This window comes from Ornithodoros turicata, chromosome 3 (genome assembly GCF_037126465.1).
Source record: "Ornithodoros turicata isolate Travis chromosome 3, ASM3712646v1, whole genome shotgun sequence".
In the NCBI taxonomy this organism is placed as follows: domain Eukaryota; kingdom Metazoa; phylum Arthropoda; class Arachnida; order Ixodida; family Argasidae; genus Ornithodoros; species Ornithodoros turicata.
The window spans coordinates 27,658,072-27,681,308 of NC_088203.1; the positions used below are offsets into that span (position 1 = coordinate 27,658,072).

At 45.7% G+C, this 23,237-nt stretch overlaps 1 protein-coding gene across 1 annotated transcript in view; it reads right to left on the reverse strand.

Annotated features, from left to right (window-relative positions):
• Positions 1 to 4,839: 4,839 nt before the first annotated feature.
• The window catches only part of LOC135388333 (uncharacterized), a 33,115-nt gene continuing 14,717 nt past the window's right edge, over positions 4,840 to 23,237 (reverse strand). Inside the window, exons 8-9 of the mRNA XM_064617817.1 lie at positions 14,001 to 14,147; positions 4,840 to 5,137 (exon numbers count right to left, since the gene is read on the reverse strand). Of these exons, the coding sequence (XP_064473887.1) occupies positions 4,946 to 5,137; positions 14,001 to 14,147 (339 nt within the window). The 3' untranslated portion in view covers positions 4,840 to 4,945. The remainder of the gene's footprint in view (positions 5,138 to 14,000; positions 14,148 to 23,237) is intronic.

Sequence of the window (23,237 nt, forward strand, 5' to 3'; positions counted from 1 at the left end):
TTGTTGGTACTTTCAAAATACAACAGCAAACTATGTTTGCTTTTAAGTGCTTTGGATATTTTTTTGAGTGGAGTCTGACTTTTTGGATGCAGACGACACGGTGCGATGCCGCGTGCAGTGGTTCGAGGGTGAACTACAAACGTAGCACTTGTACAGACGGGATAAAAAGCGAAGCAAAGTGCAAAAACGCCAGAAACACACACAAAAAAGATGACAATATTACGTCGCGTAAAAAACATTTTATTTCGAATTGAATTAAATGTGTTAAATCCTGTTTACGGTGTGCTTGGTAACGAGGCTTGGGCAGTTTCGATGGAATGCCGTAGACTGTCTTGTGGGAACGCCGTTGCCCTTCTACCTCAGTTTTGTCGCAAAGGCCTTATTGCTGACCGTCTGGCAGGAAGTTAATGACAGTATGCATTTTCGACCGTGACCGTTAAGCCGTATATGTGTCCGTCTGACAGGGGTATTAGTCATTGATGGTGTCCCTTGTTCAGATATTTTGTTCTTTCTCTCTTTGTAAGACTATACAGTCAAACTCCTTTATAGCGAACACCTTTTTAACGAAAATACCACTACAGCAAATTTTTTTTGCGGTCCCGCTGGAGCCTACAAGTCCAATAACGGACATCCTTTTTTACGAAAATACCTTTACTGCGATTTTTTTTTGCTGTCCCCTGAGTTTCGTTGTAAAGGAGTTTGACTGTATAGTCATTTACTAAGTCTGGGATAAAAATGCTTAATTGCTACGATCAGCTTTCATGCATCGTGTACTGTGCTTTTCTGCAGTAGTTTTTTCTGTTTTTTAACCAATCATTATAGTAGAATAAAGGAAATAACATTGAGAGAGTGATTCAATAAATAATAGGTCTTCCATCTAGAGCGCAGCCGTATGCGTCTTTGCACCATGCAGCTGCATGCCTCGAACAGCAAGTGATGACGTCACGTCGTGACTCTATTGCCGCGTATCATCTTTGCCGCGACCACACGGCACAGCGGCAGCGGGCGGGGAGGCGTCGAGCGACGGGCTGAGATCCAGGACACGCCGCGCTGATTAGCGAGCGATGCTTCCATAAGCCCCATCGGTTCCTTCGCTCGCATCAATAGGGAGTTTTAGTAGACCGTTCCGTAACGCACGGAACGTTAACGCAGAGTACGTAGTTCGCTACCGTCAAACGGATAGCAAGAGAGTTTTAGCAAATCGTCAGGCAACGCTACGAACGGCACGGTAACAACTGTGTTGCCATCCAACGGCGACAACTACCGTTCCCAAGTTGTCTAGGTATCTGTTTCCGAACGAATTGCCTAATATAAGTACGTTTTCGTGCTCTGTTCTTGTTTTCGTTGCGTTTGAAAATTAATTTGTCGTTCCACCAACAAACGAAAGGACAACGGACACTCCCTGCAGGTCAGTTCATCGCTATCACACGCCGTTATGGCGGACGCTGCTGCTCAGGGCCAGTTCTCACTTGGCGACGCCCGACGCGCCGTCGTGAGCGGGCGGCGGAAATAGACGCGCATTTCCGGAGTCGGGAGAGGAGAGACGTCGAGCCAAAAAAACTGCCATGCCGACCTTCTTTCACGACGTCGGCGAGAGCTGCCGAGAACGACAGTTGGCGACCAATTAGGTGACAGAGAAAGGCCACGCCTCCTGATTTTTCGTCTGCTTTGGACGACGGAATGCCACTGTGGTGGGAACATGAAAATCGTGTGCGCTGACGGGGCGGCGGAAATGCGCCTCTACTTCCGCCGCACGCTCACGACGCCGCGTCGGGCGTCGCCAAGTGAGAACTGTCCATCAGTCGGACTTGGTTGGCAGCATCCAGAGACAAGAAGTTCGTGTTTTCGAGTGGTACAATGTATACCGCTTCTTATAAGAAGAAGATGTAGTCCCTCGTACTGAAGCGCAGTCTCGCAGCCTTCACTTCGAACACAGTCGTGGAGGTGTTGCAGGCACCCATGTGGTTTTGTGCAACGAAAACAACGTAGAGGACGGAACGCAAAAAAATGAGCCGATCGTTCCAACGTGAAACGCGGAAGCCACGTTTCCGTTCCTGCGCACGCGCTCTTGCTCACGTGGAGAATAGCGTTCCTTCCGTTCGCTGCGTAACGGTCTACCAAAACTCTCTAATCTCATGGACGGATCGACGACCTTGGAGAACCTTCTCTACTTCCTCTTCTTCACCGACGCGCGCTTTCTACAATGTTCCCCACTGTGTATAAAAACTTGTGAGCTCCCAGCCGGAGCATTCTTTACCTTAGTTCTGTATAAGAGCTACCGCTTTTGTGCTAGCCAGCTAAGCAGCTAGAATAAAGCGTTCGCCGATTATTCGCCGTCTCGCTCGTCTATTTTCATCCGTGACACTATTGTTTCAGGTGGTCCTTGTATCTAGCAGTCACGTTGGCCGTTAGTGGAAGGAAACAGTGTAGCCTTGAGACAATGGGATGACGTCACGACCAATGAGCAAGGCCCGCAGAGGGCTCAGGAATTCACTTCTCTCCTAGCCTCTCGCGGGTACGGAATTGTTACTGGTGGATGGCGCATGTTGATTCTGTCGGTAGCAGTTGTGTTGGTCGTTAGTGGAAAAGTGTAGCCTGAGTGGGATCCAGTTTGCCTCTCACGGGGTACGGACGTGTGACTCGTCACTGGTGGGTGGTGTGCCTCTATTCTGGTGGATTTTTTGTCCAGCGGGTTTTCGATGAGGGAGTGCTGTTTACGTGGAAATACTTCGATGCTGGTGGGTGTCCTTTCCACTCTGTTCAAGTGCCTCCCTCTCTCCCTGCTTGCTTTCCTTTGTTGCCCAGCAGTCGTTCAATTTTTCCTGTGTGATGTGATGTGTTTTGTTTGGACAAGAAAGATTCTCGTTCATCATTCTTGCCTTGACGATGACGCTAGTGCTGCCACACCCTTGATCTGCACGGGAGTAGGGCTAGAACGATTCCTAATAATTTCACGATTAAATTAGTTCAGAAAATAACCGTAAGGGAGACAGATGTGGGGTTTTAGAGGATAAAAAATCATTACGATTCAGTCCTCTGCGTGTCTCTCGGATGGAACGGATGTGATAACTCTATCCCCGCTTTGTTTGCGATAAGCAGTGACATGCTCATGGGTGTCGGGCGCTGGTTGTCATTATTCCTGTCTGCCATGTTTAGTCTTCGGCGAAAGCTGCCTTAGCCTCGAGAACGAGAGTAGCGCCGGCATGATACTTAATAATTTAATCATGAAATTCATTCAAAAAGTACCCGCTAGGAGGGCAGATTCGTGACTCGATAGAGGAGAAAGAAGCAGTAGTTCTCTGCCTGGTTGTCGGATGGAACGTACGTCTCGTTCTGCTCTCGTGACTGTTGCTGTGGTGGAATGATTTGTTGGTTGCTTAGTCCTTGTTAGCTTTTGATGGTGTCCCTAGTTAGCATATCATACTCTTGCTTTCACAGCAGTTCGCATTCTTGTGTCTTTGTTTTCTCCTTGTTCTGTCCAGACATGCCATGATGATGTCACACCTTACGTCCCGGGATATACAAAACTGGTGGCCAGGAGGAGGACAGTGTCGCCACCTGGTTGTGATGCTTTGGAAGTACGTAGTTGCCTCTGTTCTGCAGCCGTTACGAACCACTTTCTTCAAGATGGCGTTGTTGATCTTTAAATCCGCCGCTTAAGAAACAATAAACATATATAATATGCCGGAAAGCTTGCTCTTCGCAGGATAAACGTCACTGGCAGGACTTGCTGCTAGCTTGCACAGGAATGCCGTCAAGGATTGACACGGGCATTAAGGTTGACTGCATATTCCTGGAGGTTTCGCATTGTCACCTTATACAGTAGTTATCTTTTCTTAACCTTGACCCTAATACTTTGTCCTTGATTCAGTCTTTCTTGCTATATCGCGCCCAGTTCCGGAAATGAACGCTCCCAGTTAGTTTCTGCGCTATATCAAATCAAATGCCAAAATCGCTATACCGTCGGACCTGCCATATTCTTCCGGTCTTTTCGGCCTACGGCTAGAACCTACGGCAACTAGAGAAAAATACTTTCTCTTCTATGCGCAATCCGAGTCTACACATATACACATATATTTTTTCAATAAAAATCACTGATGATGCACGGACCACATTGCATGAGTTGAGATGGAGTCACCCAACTAGACATGGCTCATGCACTTGCCCCCACTCCCCTCGTTCAGGACACCGCTCACATCGCCAAACATTTCAGCGACCACAAATCAATATTCAACCTCTCACCTCACACCTCATTTCACCACACAGCCTTATTCTTTTCCTTCTTAGGCTGAACGTGTCTATAGAGTAAATAAGCCCCCCTCACTGTATTGTCAAGGAGAAAATCTCTTCGTCTGGAGCTCTGTACGTCGACTGATTGATCGAAAACGAAAACTATAGAAATGTCGTTACCCCCCACTCCGCTTCGGGCATGGCATGCTTGACATGCATGTGGCATGATTTACTAAGTCATTCGCAATGTTAGTTAAACATATTCGCGAATTTTCGACTTTTTTCGAATCGCATCCAATACGGGATTCTATATTCGAATTAATTTTTACCCGAACAGAATATGAAGTGAAACCTGCCATGGTCGATTCATTCCCTGGTTCATTCATTTCCATAGGAAATAGAACGGCTTTTGCTCTACGGTATTGCAGATACGTACTGTCTCCGAGAGGATATCCGCCTGGTCGTACTAACGTAATTGGAAAGGCAACGCTTCTCATCGTCCATACTTACGGACTTCGGCTTTCGCTTTAGACTTTGGTTCAGCCATCTCGCAAGGCAGCATAACAGCCTCTACGCTGTCTAACACGGCAGGAAGACTGCAGGCAGGAGTCATGGATGGAACATCATATATTGCATCATATCACATCAGATTGCTTCGCGGCCTTGTAAACAATACTCCGCATCCCAATGGTAATCACATTCTTTACCCGTGCGCTTAGAAGAAGCAATAAGACGGGCACTCTATCCCCGCGTAGTTCTTGTTCATATTAACGTTTGCCCACTTCACAACGCCAAAGTCGCCCTTGGTGTCTATGGAGCCTTGTGGTGCTGAACACAGGTAGTGAAAGTGGACGTCGAAGATGACGTAGCCGCCCGTGAAGCTATACCTCTTGGACGACAAACACATCTGTCAAGAAAAGAAAATATGTTGTCAGCAAGTTATAATGCTTCTGCGTAATTTGCTTATCCCACAAGCGATGTCTTCGAACTAATAGCTGTACAGTATCTAATCACATTCTTTCAGAATCGGAACAATTCACCGATATCCATTCATGTTTACGTAACCCCTAGACGATGGAACAGGCGACACACACAGAGAACTTGTCCCTTCAAGAACCCTTCTTGTCCCTCGTCTCGTGAAGCTATAGGTCTGGAAAGACCGACACATCTATATGTTGTCAGCAGGTCATAATGCTTCCTCGTAATTTGTATAAACTCACATATTCTCTCATAAAGCTGTAACTGTCTTTCAGAGCTGGAACAATTCCGCATCTACATTTTATATCCGGACTTTCCGCAAACCGACATCCATTCATGTCAACGAAACCCCGAGACGAGGGACAAGCGACACACACACAGAACTTATCCCTTCAACAACCGATCTTGTCCCTCGTCTTGCAACCACACCACCACTACAACCACCAGCTCGGTTGCTACTTATCCTGTAATTCCGAAAGAACGGATATTCTGAATAGAAGGGAGATATGCCCGTTATCTGAAGCAATCAGAACAATCTTCACCTTATAGCAGTGTTGTGCGTAGCGGCGCTACTGTAATCGCTACTTTCTTCAGTAGCTGAGGTGCAATTCCGTTACATTTGTTATTTGTAGCGGGGAAGTAACTTCCGCTACAATTTTGAGTAGCGGAACCGCCTCCGCTACCGCTACTTTTGAGGGAGAAAATAAAATAAATTAGACGCTAGACTCTAGCGTCTAAAGGTGATTTTACTACATGCTCCGTATCGTATTCAACTGCGAAACCAGCAAAATACATGGTATTCACTTCAAGTTCGACCGATTCATGTCAGACCAGAACCTTCAAATTGCTGCTATTTTAATTCCGACGTTTAAGCTCTCATGGCTCCCGGATGAAAACCAACGAAAGGAAGTAACCAGCTAGCGGTCGCCTCAAGTGAGCGCGCCGAGGAATCCAAGAGCGAGCTCCGGGGGCGGCTCTTTTGGGGAGTCAACTTCTACAGCAAATCCAGCTGATGTGAGCTTATTCAGTACCTCTTTGTGCCAGATAACTTTGACATCGCTAAAGCAGGGTTATCCAAGAGTGCACGGGGAGCTGAATACCGCCGTTCCGTGAAGTGCGTGTGCCGAACGACTTTTCAGTGTTTGCGCCGATACGTTCAAGAAACATGTTAGCCTCAGTGACGGGAACTTTGAGCCGCAACTGTTCTTGAAGGTGAATGCAAGTGTGTAATGACTTTTTCAGAAAGTACTGATCTCAAGAAATAAAGTATCAGCAAGAGCACATATCTTTGAATGTATCGTGTCACATATTCATAGGCTTTCGGTGAGAAAGTAGCGGAAGGGTAATTGCGCTACATTTTTTTTGGTAGCGGTAGCGCGCTACATTCGTAAATTTGTAGCGCTACTTAAATTGAGTAGCGGGCACAACACTGCCTTGTAGTGCACCAGTTAAAGGGTTGTTAACGCTATGCGGTCAAAACCTGCTCAAGAAGAAGAACAGTCTCTGTTCGAAATATCGGCGGCTTCTGTCCTGAGGCAACTCCTTCCTACATTCTACCGGTTCGCTGGATTTCTACCCATCTCTGCTCAAGCTATACTGCTGAACTGGTCCCTCTATGTGCAGAGGTACTGCACCTGCATTGTTTTCCCTATTTTTTTAGCTTAATGACTGCTTTCAAAGCTTGGACAACATGGCTTCGCTTGGCTTCCCACACTCCCGGCTCCCGGCCCAAATCCGGCTCCCGATATGTACCGCATGAAAGAAGACCCGCACCTGGGCCAAGCGTACACATGAGGTACAGTCCTCAACCAGCAGGTACAGTTCGCGACCACTGCGAAATTCTCCGAGACCCATCCGTACCGGCTAGGTACCTTTTAAGCGCGATCTATAGCAGATGTATCTCATGTGTACCGCGTGTTTCCGGTGCATGAGTACGAACGCCTTCTCACGATATCCATGCGCTGAAAAAATATTTCGTGTGATTCCGAATACCAGTCAATAAATTCCATTATGCAGCAGTGCCGTAATGGATGAGCACTATCATTCTGTCAAAGAAGTGCAATAACTAGAACCCGTGACAGTGAGGGATCGCGCGTTTGGGAAGAATGCGTTTCTTGGAACCGCTGCAAATCAGTCTGTTTTGAAATGTCGGGGAGCGAGGACGAGACTGCTCGGTCTTCGAAGAAATTCGTTCGACGCTTCCAAGGTTGGAGGCATTTAAGGTGCGTATTATATCTCTGAAGTAATTATTCGTCTGCAAGATGCATTTGCGTTTATCTTCGCTCTGATTCCCAGTGGTCCTGATCACCGGCAGGCTGGACACAACGACTGAGGGACGGAGACAACGAACTTTGTGCTTCATGCACGAACGTTGATGCGTGAATTAGAGGAGCCTAGATTGCACTTTACACCTGGATTACACAACCAAGTAGGCATGTTTTTCAGGCAAGCTATTTCGGTTGTTGGATTTTTTTTTACATCGTATTTTCTCCTAGGTTACGTCCAGGCGATGTCGTAAATGGGTGAGACAGACTGTGGTTGGTGTTACGTTCTGCGGAAGAAACGGAAGTTGGGGAAGAACAGCAATCCAAAGGTGTGGAAGAGATAAAGCGTGACCACAGAGCAGCTGCAATGGTGAAGGAGAGATGCAGTGGTAATCGTTCATACATATACGTTGTGCCCCGTGTGTTCAGCGTTTGTGCATCATGACAATGCACGCTCGCGATGGACAAGCATCACCCCTGAAATGGATATAATTTTCGAATAAAGGTATTTGTTTGTTATATTTATCGTGCAGTGCAGCTTCCTGGGGCTGTTAATATATCGTGTAGGAGGGGAACCACCCGGACGGGTAGGCCTAAATCGCTGCCCGCTATCCGTTACATGTACCGCATGTGAGGGCGCATGTAAGAGGTACATTTTTTAAAAAATGTACCTCATGGCCAAGCGGTACTTAACCGTTACATATGCGTTACCTGATTGCAGGGATAAATTTTGATCAACTATCCTTTCACAGTTTTGAACGAGACTTTTGCTTTCCAGCAGCCTAACTGATTTTTTGAGCCCAACTTCGAGAGTTCGTGGTGTACGATGTCAAATATAAGAACACAAAAAGCCACATAAGCATATATCGTAGAAGACACCGACACAGTCGTCGACTGGAAGATCCAAAGCTTGTTCTCCAGTGAACTGTGGCCCGAAATGTCCTCTTTCGAAAGCAAAAATGGACCGGGACAGCGAGAAAATGATTTAGCCTAGTGGACACAATTCAGCAAACGCTACCGAAGTACGACGGTGGCAGTGCGGCCATTCGAAGGAAATCCAAGATTTGCATGCAAGTTTTAGCAAGAAAGGATCGTCCAAGAAATGTTGTGATGAAACCAGGTTTATCGATATAGCGCGCGCGAGAAATTTAAAAGTCGCCGCGAAGACGACGACGCGCGGCTGGTGGGCAACTATGGTGAGCTAGGAGAACTGGTGTGCTCACCGGCATATCCAATCCATGGGAGCGCTTGGTCGCGGAAATTGTTTACATGCATGCACTGACGCTCGCTGCGCGGAACAATTTTTGTGGGACTCTGAGATGGCTCCAGATCAACAACGTAGACACTTGTCCCCCGTTCGCGAACGTGATTACACACTTCAAGGGTTGGCGCAGGACCAGTGGCTTCCTTTCACCCTCGCCTTCTCGCTACTCGCACTGCCACTTCCGAGTTGGCAAGATGGCGGCGATGACAGCGACCCGCACTAAGAAAACAACATAGACAAACGCTGAAATAGACATCCTGGACCGGTGTTTTCTTTTAGGGGTATTGTGCAAAGCTTCTACCAGACGGCTGCAAATGAAAACCAACATCACGAACGTGAAGTGCGGACGGTACAGCGTGCCCAGCGGGATTACGCCGACCAGGATTGCGGGCCGATACAGATTGTGTGCGACAGTGCGAAAGAAACCAAACAGCGTCGGTGAATGGCTATCCCGGAGCTCTCGCGCACTTCTTTTTCGTTTGCTTTCGCTGTTTGATGCTCCATTCCTCTCCATGCGTTTCATTACGTGTCTTAGAGCAGTGGTGCAGGCAGCGCTGCTGCCACACGTCTAAGCTACGCTTGCAATAATAACCCCTCTAGAAGTGGGCAGGAAAAAAGGGTGCGAGTGTCACAAAATATTTGGCGGCTGTAAGGAGTTGGGGGGGGGGGGGGGGGGGCTCGACCCTGACTGTATGGGACGGGTACTTGTTGGAAGCATTTGGTTATGTAAAGCACACAAAGTCCCGTGGCTATATCGCTTATAACCTGGCTCTGCACGTTTTCCTCGCGTTCAAGATCCATATTTCTACGACATGCGAGGAACAGCATTCAGGCACGAGCACGGCGGGACAGGATTCAGTCTCCTGGCACCACGATATAAATCCGCAAGTCGACATACACATTATGGGGATTAAATTTTCACACCTTTTAGGTATTAGATTCTGGATTTCAAACACTCTGAATGCAATAGCATGTATCGCTGTGTTTTCGAAAATGGCGTAGATAGAAACTAATCTCAGCGGGAACGACAAGAAATACGTTGCCTCAGGACAGAAGTCGCCGATATTTCGAACAGAGACTGTTCTTCTGAAGAACAGTCTCTGTTCGAAATATCGGCGGCTTCTGTCCTGAGGCAACTCCCTTCCTACATCCCTACCGGTTCGCTGGATTTCTACCCATCTACGTACGTAGAATACGTTATGTACAGAGCATATATCATGATGTTTAACTTTTCCACTTAAATTGATATACTATGTTAAATCTGTGTCACTGCCACTATTTGCGAAACTTATTCCCTGAAATGAAATTCCAAGGACGTGTACGTGCGCACACAAATTCCATTCATTCACTACAAGCAGCGTGGAACGGGGTGTATAACGGAATCCAAGCGTAACCAAGTAACTCAAAATGCTGTAGCGAAAAGTTCGCACCCTTCTTGTAACGTGCCAAAACAGGAGAATCGTCGAGTGACACTTTCTTCGTGTACATTACATTAACATTACTGCCAACTGCTGGGTGGAACCCGTGCACGACTTCCAAGCTCGCTCGTTGTCGGCATATTATCAACATTATGATAAGTGCGCAGCGTGATGCACCAGCACGCGCACATCTTCCTTTCCCTCGAATTTGCAGCGTACTGCTTCAATTTCGCCTATCGCGGGTACTCCCGGGTTATCCACGGAGCTCTTTGCACATGGGGCCACGAGGGCGCGCGCAGCGACAGCGAGCAGCAGAGCCGTATATTAAAAGGGAGTCTGGCCATTGGGAGGAGTCACAAGAGGCTCGACCTGTCAATCACAGTTTCGCTCCTCTGATTGGTTTGCTTTTTACCAAGGGGGTCGCCATGACAACATACAGCCACCCAAAATGGCGACGAAAACAAACACTGTGAAGCGAAGATTTCGTGACAAAAAATTTTCAGACTAACCTGATTTTATGCTGCAAATGTACATCCCAATATAAATTTTTCGGAAATCAGTTTCAACTTATGCTCATCCATCGATATCTAACTGAAAATACGTTTTGTCGCCGGTGTTAGGCCTAGTGAACACTGCGATCACAACGAAATCGTAACAAAAACGGCGCTGTGCTGTACAATCTTGTACTTAACAGCTGGATTTCATGGATATAAACATTCTTGCCTCTTATATTCCAACTATTCATGTAGATTTGTTTAAAAATCATACCGACAACAGAATGTGTCCCAGCAGGTGGTTCTGCCGGCAGCGGTACAATGACGGAAGCAGACGACAATTCCCGACGTGCCTTACGCTCCCTAGGTGGTGCTTATCAAATTTGCACCAACAATCCACTACTTTTGCAGATTGCGAGAGGTATCCATTTCAATCCCATCCAATCCACTTGCCACCCAAAATGGCGCTGCCCATGTTGGATAGGGGGGCAAATAGTGAGGATAGGCTGATTGATAACGCCCCATATTTCATGACTTCATTGGTCGGAAAGCTGAAAAAGTGGGTGGAGCTTCAGGTATAGGCATGACCCATTAATGGCCAGACTCCCTTTTAATATACGGCTCTGGCGAGCAGAGCCCTTCGTAGCCACCTGTCGGCAGACCCGTCGGCGTGACCCAAGTAGTCAAGCTTATCCGGGATAATTGCAGCACAGGATAGATACCGACACGCAAGTACAGCGCGGCTGTCACACGAAGAGCACAGAAAATTTTCTACGCCCTTCAGGAAGTGTCTGCAAATGAATACCCTTTTTTTCAGGCAGAAAGCTCATCTGAGAAACAAGGCTGTGGAACACGCCCCTGAGATGTTGCGTTTTGTGAACAACAACAACAACTTTATTTGAGATGGAGAGGTTCATCGCCGGGGGCGATACTTTACCCCATTGCTGGTGGGGAGGTGGGGAATAAAATAATGAGCCCCTTCACAATAACGATCGAAGTCCGATTGTGTCCAGCTTTGAGCTTTGAGCGCAGATCGTTGCTGGGCTGGATTGGGCCAGGGACCAAGCAATTTCGATAGGGAGAAGGGGCAAGAGTCCAGCTGACTAGGACGCGTTTGTGCTGCGTTTTGTGAAATACGCCATTTCACACGGCGTTTCTGTAGAAGACACCATTAGAAACTATGGTTTGAAACTTGCGCCATAAAGGCTTGTGATACACACGAAATACAGGGTGCCTCAGCTAACATATTTAAAAAAATATGTATATCACTTTTTAGAGATCAAATCAATTGCAATATAGTGCAAATGCTGAAGGGCACTCCTTAGGATGGCATTAGCAAACTCGAAAGAAAAGAAAAGCTACGAAGTTGTCCCAATGAGAGCATCTGGTCCCTTCGGTCACCTGCTATCGGAGCAGTTTTCAAAAAAAGAAGAAAAAAAAGAAAGAACAGATCCGTTCGATAGATCGCCCGCAAATTTTTCTTTATTTTGTTCATTGCGCATCCTCGGAGACTCGTCTTTCCTTCACCCAGTGTGAGAGGGTGAAGGAGCACAGTGCTGCCTCATGCGTCGAAGATTAGCTTAAACTTATAGAAACAAAACAAAAACAAATGTACCCTGTGACATCGGAACTGCCCTTGTTTTCTTTTAATATTTTTCCAGGACGCAGGAGGCGATATTGTGCTCTTTCCCCTCTCACACTGGGGGTGAAGGAAAGACGCTTCTCAAAGATGCGCAATGCACAAAATGTGTTCCTTCACGAATTTTTTGCGGACGATCTATCAACGTTTTTTTTCCGCAAACGGCTCCGGTATCAGGCGACCGAAGGGACCAGATATTCTCATTTTATAATTAAAAAATTATTATTATTAAAAGTTAAAAGTTATTATTAAAGTTATTGTGGTCAGTTCGCTAATGCCCTCCTGACGAGGGCCCTTCAGCGTATGCTATACACAGTAAATTCCAGTAACCTTTTTTAATTCCGCAAAGTTAACCAAACGCCGCAAAAAGGGTGCTAAAAAGGTGTATGAGAAAATACTCTTTATTACACCAAGTGCTGTTTCATACGATAGCTTGAGTTGAAAACACAATATTTGACAGGGAGGGATGTCAGGAAGCTCGCTGATATCTTTGACTCGTTACAGGTGTACGTGTTAATTGCAAAGACACATTGTCATCACCGTTACAGACGAGTTTTGTCGCACTAAGCTTAGCGAACGTACTAACTATATTTCAGTATATGATCAATCTGGTACGCCACTTTAGGCTACCGAGGATGCCCGGGCTCATTACTGGCATTGTCTCAAGATGGCAGCATCGTAACGCCGCTCATTTCACGAGCACGGACGGCGTTACGATGTTACGATCTTCACCTCTTCCCTTACGCATGTCCGACTGTTTTGCTTTCATTTTATTTTAATTGTTTTTTTTGCTCACTCAGTGTTGCTAGGATGATGAGGGCTGCCAGTGACGCGCTGTGCTCCAGTTTAGGTTCTGCGGGGGAACCACGGCTGGAACTATGCCGTCTCTATAGGGTGGTTGTTGCCATACAAGCAGAAACGTCGGACTGTATAGCTCGGCATGCTGCCGCGGGAGCTTACATCCTTTCGAAAGGGTGTAAGAGTGTTAAACACGCTCCTAAAAGGGTGTTTAAAGGGTGCAAAACAAGACATTTTCAAGGAAAAGCACCCCTTCAAAGGGTGTTTTACACAGAATACACCCTCTAAAAAGGGTGTTCCAGACCATACGGTGTAAAAAGTGGTGTGAGTTATAGGACAAGCCATTTACACCCATAAGGGTGTTTTTCAGTTTACAGTGTATTGCAATTGATTTGATCTCGGAAAAAGTGATATACATATATTTTTTAAATATGTTAGCTGGGGCACCCTGTATTTCGTGTGTATCGCAAGCCTTTATGGCGCAAGTTTCAAACCATAGTTTCTAATGGTGTCTTCTACAGAAACGCCATGTCAAATGGCGTATTTCACAAAACGCAGCACAAACGCCTTTTAATCAGCTGGACTCTTGCCCCTTCTCCCTATCGAAATTGCTTGGTCCGAGGCCCAATCCAGCCCAGCAACGATCTGCGCTCAAAGCTCATTTCTGGACACCATCGGACCATCGTGTTAAGAATACGTTCGCATTTAGCTAGGGCACCCTGTATAGCCGAAGCACCAGAAATGTAAAAAGATACAGTGTAAGACAGACTCAGGGAATATACAATGTACACTTTACACATTGACTGTACCGGGGCACGAGAAATGGATTTCGCACGTTCGTGTAACTCTGCATAAACGCAGCAATGGTAATGGTTAGGCTGCTGAGATACAGGACCTTCACAATTGTATACGTACCTTTCCCGACATAGTGCAAACCGAGTCGAACGTTATTGTGATACTGTTGTCCCTCAAACCGCCCATTTGGTCGAATCGAGTGACGTTGGTTTCAAGCGTACCCACATTTTCGGTTACTATGTCATAATGTTGTCCATTTTTGCACACCTGAAAACAAGGACTCAAGGTAAAAGCCTGCATTACTGCAAAGCTAATGCAACAGATCAAATGGCATACATTATCATTCGGCGTTTTTAGAACACGTACACAGTATTGGAATCGCTTACGAACCAACCTACCAACCTTCCAACTAAATTTCCCTGCAGTATCTCTGAGAACATAACCCCTGATGTTCGAAACAGGATTGTGACAGTGAAAACCCCTAACAGGTGGTCCCGCGTGGTCGCCGACCTAGCAATTTTCGAGCTCTATTCTGCGTTGCCACGAGATGACCAGTGAAAAATCCTCCGTAAATACGCCGCTCACCAATGTGAACACGGTGTTTCGACGAGCACGTCCGACGCTAACCTAGATGGTTTAAAAGCATTTTGAGGTGTTTTGATGGCAAACCGGAATGGGTACCAGATCACTTGGAGGACCTTATTGGGAGAATCGCTGTGTTCAGTAAAGGTTCCCGGGAGAAACAATGTTCGCGTTAAGTAGCTGCTCTCTTGCTTGCTTGCGTTGTGTTGAACACTTACCCGTATTTTCACGCGTATTAGCCGCACCGCAGAGAAGCCGCAGGACTCGTTTTTAGATACATTTTGAAAATGTTTTTGCAGATAAGCCGCTCTTTCAGATAAGCCGCTGGTAATACGACGCGACTGCATTGTGCGCTAAACAAGTGATGCACATACAAAATCAATAGAGAATCAGAAATATTACAGAGCGGCTCACTAAGACATGTTCCAGGAGACATGATTCACTGTCACCCAGGGGCGGATTTAAGGGGGGGGGGGCGACCGCCCCCCATACGGTCGTCATGCCCAAGAATTAGGGACAAAACGTAAAGCAGGCTTCACCTAAAACGGCTCCCATAGAGCCTGTGTATTTCGGACGAAAAGCGCGTGCTACATATTCTGCTGGCAGCGCTTTGCATTCGTTCTCTAATGGCATGTTGCCTCTGCCAAGACAAAACTTTTGAGCATTTTTTGGGGCATGAATAGTGGCATCTTCAAGGTTCCATTCGGGTTCCAAATTTTGAACATGTAAAGGAGCCTTCAATCGCCGCACGAACGCGTAGCGGCGAAGCCTACGTTCAAGGCCACGCGCAACCACAGGTTTGGGAAATGGCTCGCCGCAGAAGAGACTACAACAGATAAAGAAGACAAATAAGACGTAACAATACGAGGAGCAAAGATTTGTGTGTTACTTCACGTGGTAAGGGTATAGGATATAAAAAGCTAAAAACTTGACAGCTGTTAGGAGAACTGACATCGTTCAGGTTGTAATAAAGAGCAAACGTGTATACATTATGGCTGTTACGAAGTCTGTTGGTATCATCTGCTAAACTGTGAGCAATCAAACAAAACATAAAATAAAGGTGTGGTCGGAGTGAACGGCACAACAAAGACAACAATAAATGATGACAATGAGATGGGGTGTTTCACCGCGGGGGTGCGCACCCTACCCCACTGCACGTGGAACATTATGTGAAGATGATGAAGGAAGGATGAAAACACAAGAAAGAACTAAAATGAACGGCAGAAAATAGACCAACGACAGCTTAAGACGAGGCATGTACTACTTTGCATTGGAAAATGTGATATCTGACGTTCTACGATGTGCTAGGGTTGTCAAACCAAGTTTATCGAGGATAGGTTAATAATTATAGACACCAATGCGTCGGTCATAGAGAATGTACAATGACTCCAAGAGATTCGATGCTGTCATTCGGTCAATCTCTTATCTTTGAAAATTAGTGAAGCTAATTAAGTATACCATTTCAGTTAGCCATCGAACACTGATGCAACCGGCTAGGAAAGATATCCGAGAGGCCAGGCATGTTAAGCGCCCAAACGGCACGTCCGGGGCTCTCATAAATTTTTAATAACAACTGTGGCACCTAACAAAGGACAACCAGTATATCCTCATGTGTTTCCATACTGACTCCCGGAAGAATTCGAGGCTCGTTCTAGTAGACCGAATGTACAATCGTGTTTATGAAATAGCGCAAAAAAAAAAAAGGACATGGTTGCAAAATTTGAGACATACAAAAATAAAAGATTTGACTAAAATTGGCGGGCTAAAGTGTGCCTAACTAACCGACATTCAGTTTGCTTATAGAAACAAGGTATTCTGAGGCACGATAGGTCTATAAGTGGAGTGAATGTTGGCGTGGATATGTCGCGGTGACGTAGATGGTGTCGTCTAGACGAAAAAAATGCTGGAGGCTTGAAGGCTCGGCAGTGCAGAGAACCTACGGATACGCATGTAAGATGAGGGAAGTAGGACAACCATGCACGCACACGCATGACGCTTAACTATAAAACCGATCTGTATATTCCAAAACTCCGAGTGGCTGAACACACCATTTGTATAGACTGCCGGTTTCGTTTCTTCTTTCTCGCTCTCTCCTTTTTCCTTTTTCTTTTTTTTTTGGGGGGGGGGGGAGACAATTTATGATACAGCTATAGGATGTCAGGCTTCCTCGCGAACGCAGGAGCCTCTCTCTAGGGAGGAAAGCGCAATTGTAAAAGGCGGTCACGTGTTACGTTTGTATTATAACACATTACTCTGCTCTCTTTTGATCGCAATAATGCTCGTTGCCTTGTCAATGTCATCTGCATTTTTTATATACTGTAGATATGTTGTTCACATCGAAACTGCAAAAAAAGTTAAGAAGTCACGACTTCTGTTGTTTGAGTTTCATTTGCGATTTTGTGGCGACTTTCTGTTCTACCTATCAAAGTCTATCAAAATAAGCACAATTTCAGACAACGAAAAAAAAAAAAACGTATCGTGCTGCGTTCTTGTCTTTTATTTTCCACACTTAATACAGCTAACGCCGTAGTGGCTCAAATCTATCCCTATTGCAGCCTAATGCCGCGTGCTTTTCGACAGCCGTACTCCTGGCTTTTCTTTTCGTCAGTGGAGAGGGTTCTAGCAGGTGTGCTGTCTCATCAGCGTATTTCCTCTGAAGATTTACTATCTTGATCCAGCCGTCGTACATGCTCGCGCTTTCAGCAGACTGCTTGGGACTGTGTTGTTCGCTGTCGCGTCTTTTTCATTCCATCATCTTTGTTTCTGTAGGTGTGTTGAAAAGTTTATTCACCGGTTGATAAGCAACTGCGTGCACCACGTAAAAGTCAGTTGTGTAGCATCGATTGCTAATACGTATGAGTTGAATAAATACGAATGAAGCACGATGAACATTTGATTTACACATAAGAGTTAGTGACGTCTTCATGTTGGGAAAAACTTCGCATGGTTGCATAGCGATCACAATGTCCTCCTTTTAACGTTGAAGCCAAAATAATCGGGGGCACTTCAAACCACGTTACTCAAGCTGTGACGCAACATTTGCCTCAGCTTGCCGTCGTCTGGATCTTTGGACGTCGTTCCCGATTTCCGTTCTTAGCTCACCTCGCGTCATAGAGTCCACATCTAACATGCGTGACACGCGCTGGCTGAGTTCGACACTTAAACCTGGCCTCTTTCCTCTTGGGTGCTACCCACTGATCTCTATAGTAATAGGCTGGATAGCGGATTGAGGGTGCAACCGTACGGTCGCCGGCCGCCATCTTGGGAAGCTCAAAACATTGCCGTCCGCCACTCAGCTGCATTATGTGCATGCGCCTTTGCGTAGCACTTTTGTGGTGTCATGCCCGCCTGCTGTGGTTATGGGTGTGCTGACCGTACTGGCAAGGCACCGGGGACGACATTTCACAAGTAAGTGACATGGTTTTACAAATAAATGTGATTTATTAGTCCACGAGCGGAGTGACAAAACGTTGCTGTTGATGCATGTGCGCTGCACTTTGTGAATCGTATCTCAAGATCTAAGCGTTAAAGTTTAAGCCGTACGTTATCTGCATAGAGTCATTGTGATAGTCTAGCCTTCCTGCAGTTCACGGGTATGGTCTCGGCACTCAGCAAGCGTTGAAGTGCGCTTGTCAGCTGTGATATCTGCGGCTCAGTTTGTTGGTCACGGTATCGACGATTGCTTGCTTGGATTAGCCTTGTCATCCCTTCCGTAATTGATGGCATAAATTGTTCAATGCAGGTTCCCTCACGGCCGCCCAGAACATTTAAACAAAGTGTGCGGTAAATGTCAGGCGAAAGGACTGGACGCCGTCGACGACATCACTGGTCTGCAGCAAATATTTTAAAAACAAATGCTTCGACAGAACGGGCCAAACCGTTCGACTGAGGCCTGACGCTGTGCCCAACAAGTTCGACTTCCCAGAACACCTCCAGAAAGTAATAATGCATGCGACATATGTAGAGGCCAGATTTATATCCACTAAAAGCTAGTTGAACACACATGCATGAAAAACTCATTTATCTTGCTCAAAATATGTACCTCTAGGAATTCACTTGCATGCATTTAAAATACGCAACAAACTCACTGGGGCAAAAGTATCTTACTTTATGTAGTGTACAAAAAGCATGCAGAGTTGAAAGCATAGATCGAGAAGTTGCCCGTCAAAAGGAACTCGTTACAAAGTTACCGTGTGAAAAATGCAACTAAGTTATTCAGCCCGAAACGTAGCTTGAAACGTTACAGAGTTACTTTAAAAAAAGAACGAGTTGCTCCCAAGTTACTTCGGACACAAAATAACACTACACAGGTGCAGCTGAGTTCGACCCTGAGTTGCCTGCGTTGAGTTTTCGTTTATGTCCAACAATTCGAACGTGTTACATCTTATTCCCTGTCTGCACACGATGGTTCAGCTTCATTTCAATAGCAGCAGTTCTTACTTCCTGAACAGAATACTGTCATTGACTGGACATCATGTTTTATGACATAAAATGCTGTGGAAGAACCGTAAAGAAAGCAAGGAAATAAGTGGACGTGAGTGAAAATACAAACACACCAGCCACATGTCTCTTTGGTGCATTCCAGCATGTTTACTTTACTTAGAGACAATAAATAATTTTTCAACCTCGAATGTCTACTCTTTATTCTCGCTGCTTAAGCTTGCGACAACACATGTTTGAATGCAGCCCAAATGAAAACAATGTGATCCGTCTGATCAAAGAAGTTTCCCAGTGCTACAGCAGTATCGGACTGTACCACCTTGCCAAAGAATATACAGAGAAGGTGACAGCCAGGCCACAGCTGCGAAAGAAATTGTCAAGGTTGATCATATTCAACAACCAGTAATGCACTCTGCCCACTTACCTGCTTGACTGCTTCAAACTTGCTGTTGCTACTGGACTTGCGATACTTTGATGTTGGAACTTTCACCACAAGACCTTGCTACTTAGCCTTTTTATGACTTATTCACTCTACCTCTAGTCATTTTGAACTGTCTTTACCGCCATTTATTTCCCCAGTGCACATATTTCTAGTCGGTATGTTTTTACCGTCATATAGCCTTTATATCACATATCATTCTAGTCCTTTGGAAGTGCTTTAGTGCCGTTCGGCATTTCGTGTCATAACCAGTCATATCTAAACTTCCTGTGCAAAGCATAATGTTTATACCCAAGCATATTAAGGTAGTTACATAAACAAACGTGCCAAACATTCCCTGGCATTCCGCACCCCCGAGCAGAAAGGAAATGGGAGAAACACGGGAACCAACACGCTGACGGACGACAAAGGAAACGTAACACAACAAATACAACACCACACAAAACCAGCAAATCACATAATCGTAGTTCAAAGTACAAGATTGGAACGACACGCGCTCACACGAGTACAAAATAGACAGGAAATAACATGTATGTGACGGGATTTCACACAAAAAACGTAAGGAATCCAATCACGAGGGATTTCTGGAGCGATCCGTGGCAAAATTTTAGCGAAGCAGCAAGGGAAGCGCTCACAAACAGCAAAACTTGTCACAGCTTACATGCATTCCTATGGGCTGTAATCGCTCTTTTGAGCACCGCAATATGGCGGCCGGTGGTCGTACCCTTTCCCGCGATACCCTCACCCATCCGCTATCCAGCCTTTATACATAGAGATCAGTGGTGCTACCTTCTTCCCAGTACGTGACGTCACGTTTCTGATATCTCCTAGCCTCTAGCGCAGACGAATTTTCTTCCAACTTTAATATATTTTAGCCCATCCCACGCCGCGTCCCATTTGTTCGTTCGCCGATGATGTAGGTTCTCTAAGACACAATTTATCTTTTCTAGTCCTTGGCTAGAAGGCCATCCTAGTCAGCGCCGCTGCATGTGGCTCATCGCGGCTTGATGCGAAAAAACATGTATATACGGGGTCACGCTCTACTGTCCGTACCTCTTGCATTTGTTTCCCAGATCTAGAAACATACTTAGGACGTTTAACGTCTCCTGACGCTGATCTTTCCCTGTAGTATCTTGCTCAATTCTTTTACCACACTTCTGAAAAGACGCCATGATTGTGCTGGTTCATCTCTGGTGTCCGAGGACAGGGCTGGGGTCGCAAGGGTCGCGGAAGGTGGACGGTTGTTTTGCTGTGAGACCTACAGACTCATGTATTTATTTCCCCTGTTGGCCATGGAGGCAATACACACGGGAGGTTAGCATTTCGTAGCATAATGTTAACATACCAGCATACAACCACATGAAAAAAATGTGCAGATACGTGGAGGTAAATAAGCAAGTACATGAAACATTTTGGTCAACTGGAGCAAACAATGACAACACGTACAAAGTGGAAATCGAAAAATGGCAATGCAGCGCAATGGTCATGCCAGCCAGACGCGTGAGCCTTCCTCCTTCATCTCCCCCTCTTCATCCCTTCCCCCCGCAAAGTGCCGCCAGTGTAGGCATGCAGATCGCTCCAATTTCCACGTTACCCGTCCGCCCGCAATGGTCGCATAAGCATTTCTTAAATTGTTTGGCATCGGTAATGGAATGCATATAAGCTCTTGAATTAACGATCCTCTTAGGTATTATGATAAACAATTTTGTGAAACAAACACTCACAAGTTATTATTCGGCCAGTGGAAAGCAGACGCAGATGTATGGCAACATGAAAAACTCAGTGCGGCACCCCCCCATTGTTCTCTATAGAACCCCGCTTCATTGTCCCTGATGTTTTGCACATGAAGATACGAATAGTCGAGCAGCCTCTTGAAAACCTGCTCTGGAAATGCAGGACGTAGACACTGCTAATAGAGTGCGCGATCCAAAAGGAAAAGACACGTCCGTGAGAAAACTGGTGGACATTATAAAGGAAACTGGCGCGAACGTCAGACTGCTAACTGACAGCAAAACGGAAGTTGCTAAATTCACATCATTAACAGGAAAGGATGTCGATTTACTTCTTGATAATCTACCACGCCTTGTGACTCCAGTTCTTTCCTCAGACACCAGAGATGAACTAGTACACTTATGGGATCTTTTTAGACGTGTGGTAAAAGAATTTGAGCAAGATACTGCAGGGAAAGATCTGCGTCAGGAGACGTTAAACGTCCTAACTATGTTTCTAGATCTGGGAAACAAATGGAAGGGGTAGGGACAGTAGAGCATGACCCCGTATATACATGTTTTTTCGCATCACGCCGCGGTGAGCCACATGCAGCAGCGCTGACTAGGACGGCCTTCCAGCCAAGGACTAAAAAAGAAAAATTGTGTCTTAGAGAACCTACATCATCGGCGAACAAACAAATGGGATGCAGCATGGGATGGGCTAAAATATGTTAAAGGATAGAAGAAAATTCATCTGCGCTACAGCCTAGCAGATATCAGAAACGTGACGTCATGTACTGGGAAGAAGATGGCATCCAGGAGGAAAGGGGCCACGTATAAGTGTCGAACTCAACCAGCGCGTGTCACGCATGTTAGATGTGGACTCTATGACGCGAGGTGAGCTAAGAACGGAAATCGGGAACGACGTCCAAAGATCCAGACGACGGCAAGCTGAGGCAAATGTTGCGTCACAGCTTGAGTAACGTAGTTTGGAGTGCTCCCGATTATTTTGGCTTCAACGTTAAAAGGAGGACATTGTGATCGCATATGCAGCCATGCGAAGTTTTTCCCAACATGAAGACATCACTAACTCTTATGTGTAAATCAAATGTTCATCGTGCTTCATTCGTATTTATTCAACTCATACGCATTAGCAATCGATGCTACACAACTGACTTTTACGTGGTGCACGCAGTTGCTTATCAACCGGTCAATAAACTTTTCTTCACACCTACAGAAACAAAGATGATCGAATGAAAAAAGACGCGATAGCGAACAACACAGTCCCAAGCAGTCTGCTGAAAGCGCAAGCATGTATGTTTGGATCAAGATTGTAAATCTTCAGAAGAACTACGCTGATAAGACAACACACCTGCTAGAACCCTCTCCACTGACGAAAAGAAAAGCCAGGAGTACGGCTGTCGAAAAGCACGCGGCATTAGGCGGCAGTAGGGATAGATTTGAGCCACTACGGCTTTAGCTGTATTAAGTATGGAAAATAAAAGACAGGAAAGCAGAATGATATATTTATTTACTTTTCTATTTTTTTGTTGTCTGAAATTGTGTTTATTTTGAGAGATTTTGAGAGATGACGACAACAGAAAGTTGCCAGATAATCGCAAATCAAACAAAAACAGCAGAAAGTCGTGATTTCTTAACTTTTTTTGTAGTTTCGAGGTGAACGACATATCTACAGTGTCTAAAATATGCAGATGACATTGACAGCGCAACGAGCATTATTGTGGTCAAAAGAGAGTAGAGTAATGTGTTGTAATACAAACCGACCACGTGACCGTCTTTGCGCTTTCCTCGCTAGAGAGGCTCCTGCGTTAGCGAGCACCTTGACATCATCAGCTGTATCATAAATTGTCTTCAGGTATTAATAAGCCCCCCCCCCCCCCAAAAAAAAAGAAAGAAAGGAAAAAGGAGAGAGCGAGAAAGAAGAAACGAAACCGCAGTCTATACAAACGGTGTGTTCATCCACTCGGAGTTTCGGAATATATAGATCGGTTTTATAGTTCAGCGTCATGCGCGTGTGTGCATGGTTGTCCTACTTCCCTCATCTTACATGCGTGTCCGTAGGTTCTCTGCACTGCCTTGCCTTCAGCCTTCAGCATCTTTTTTTTCGTCTAGACGACACCATCTACGTCACCGAGACATATCCACGCCAAAATTTAGTCAACTTAT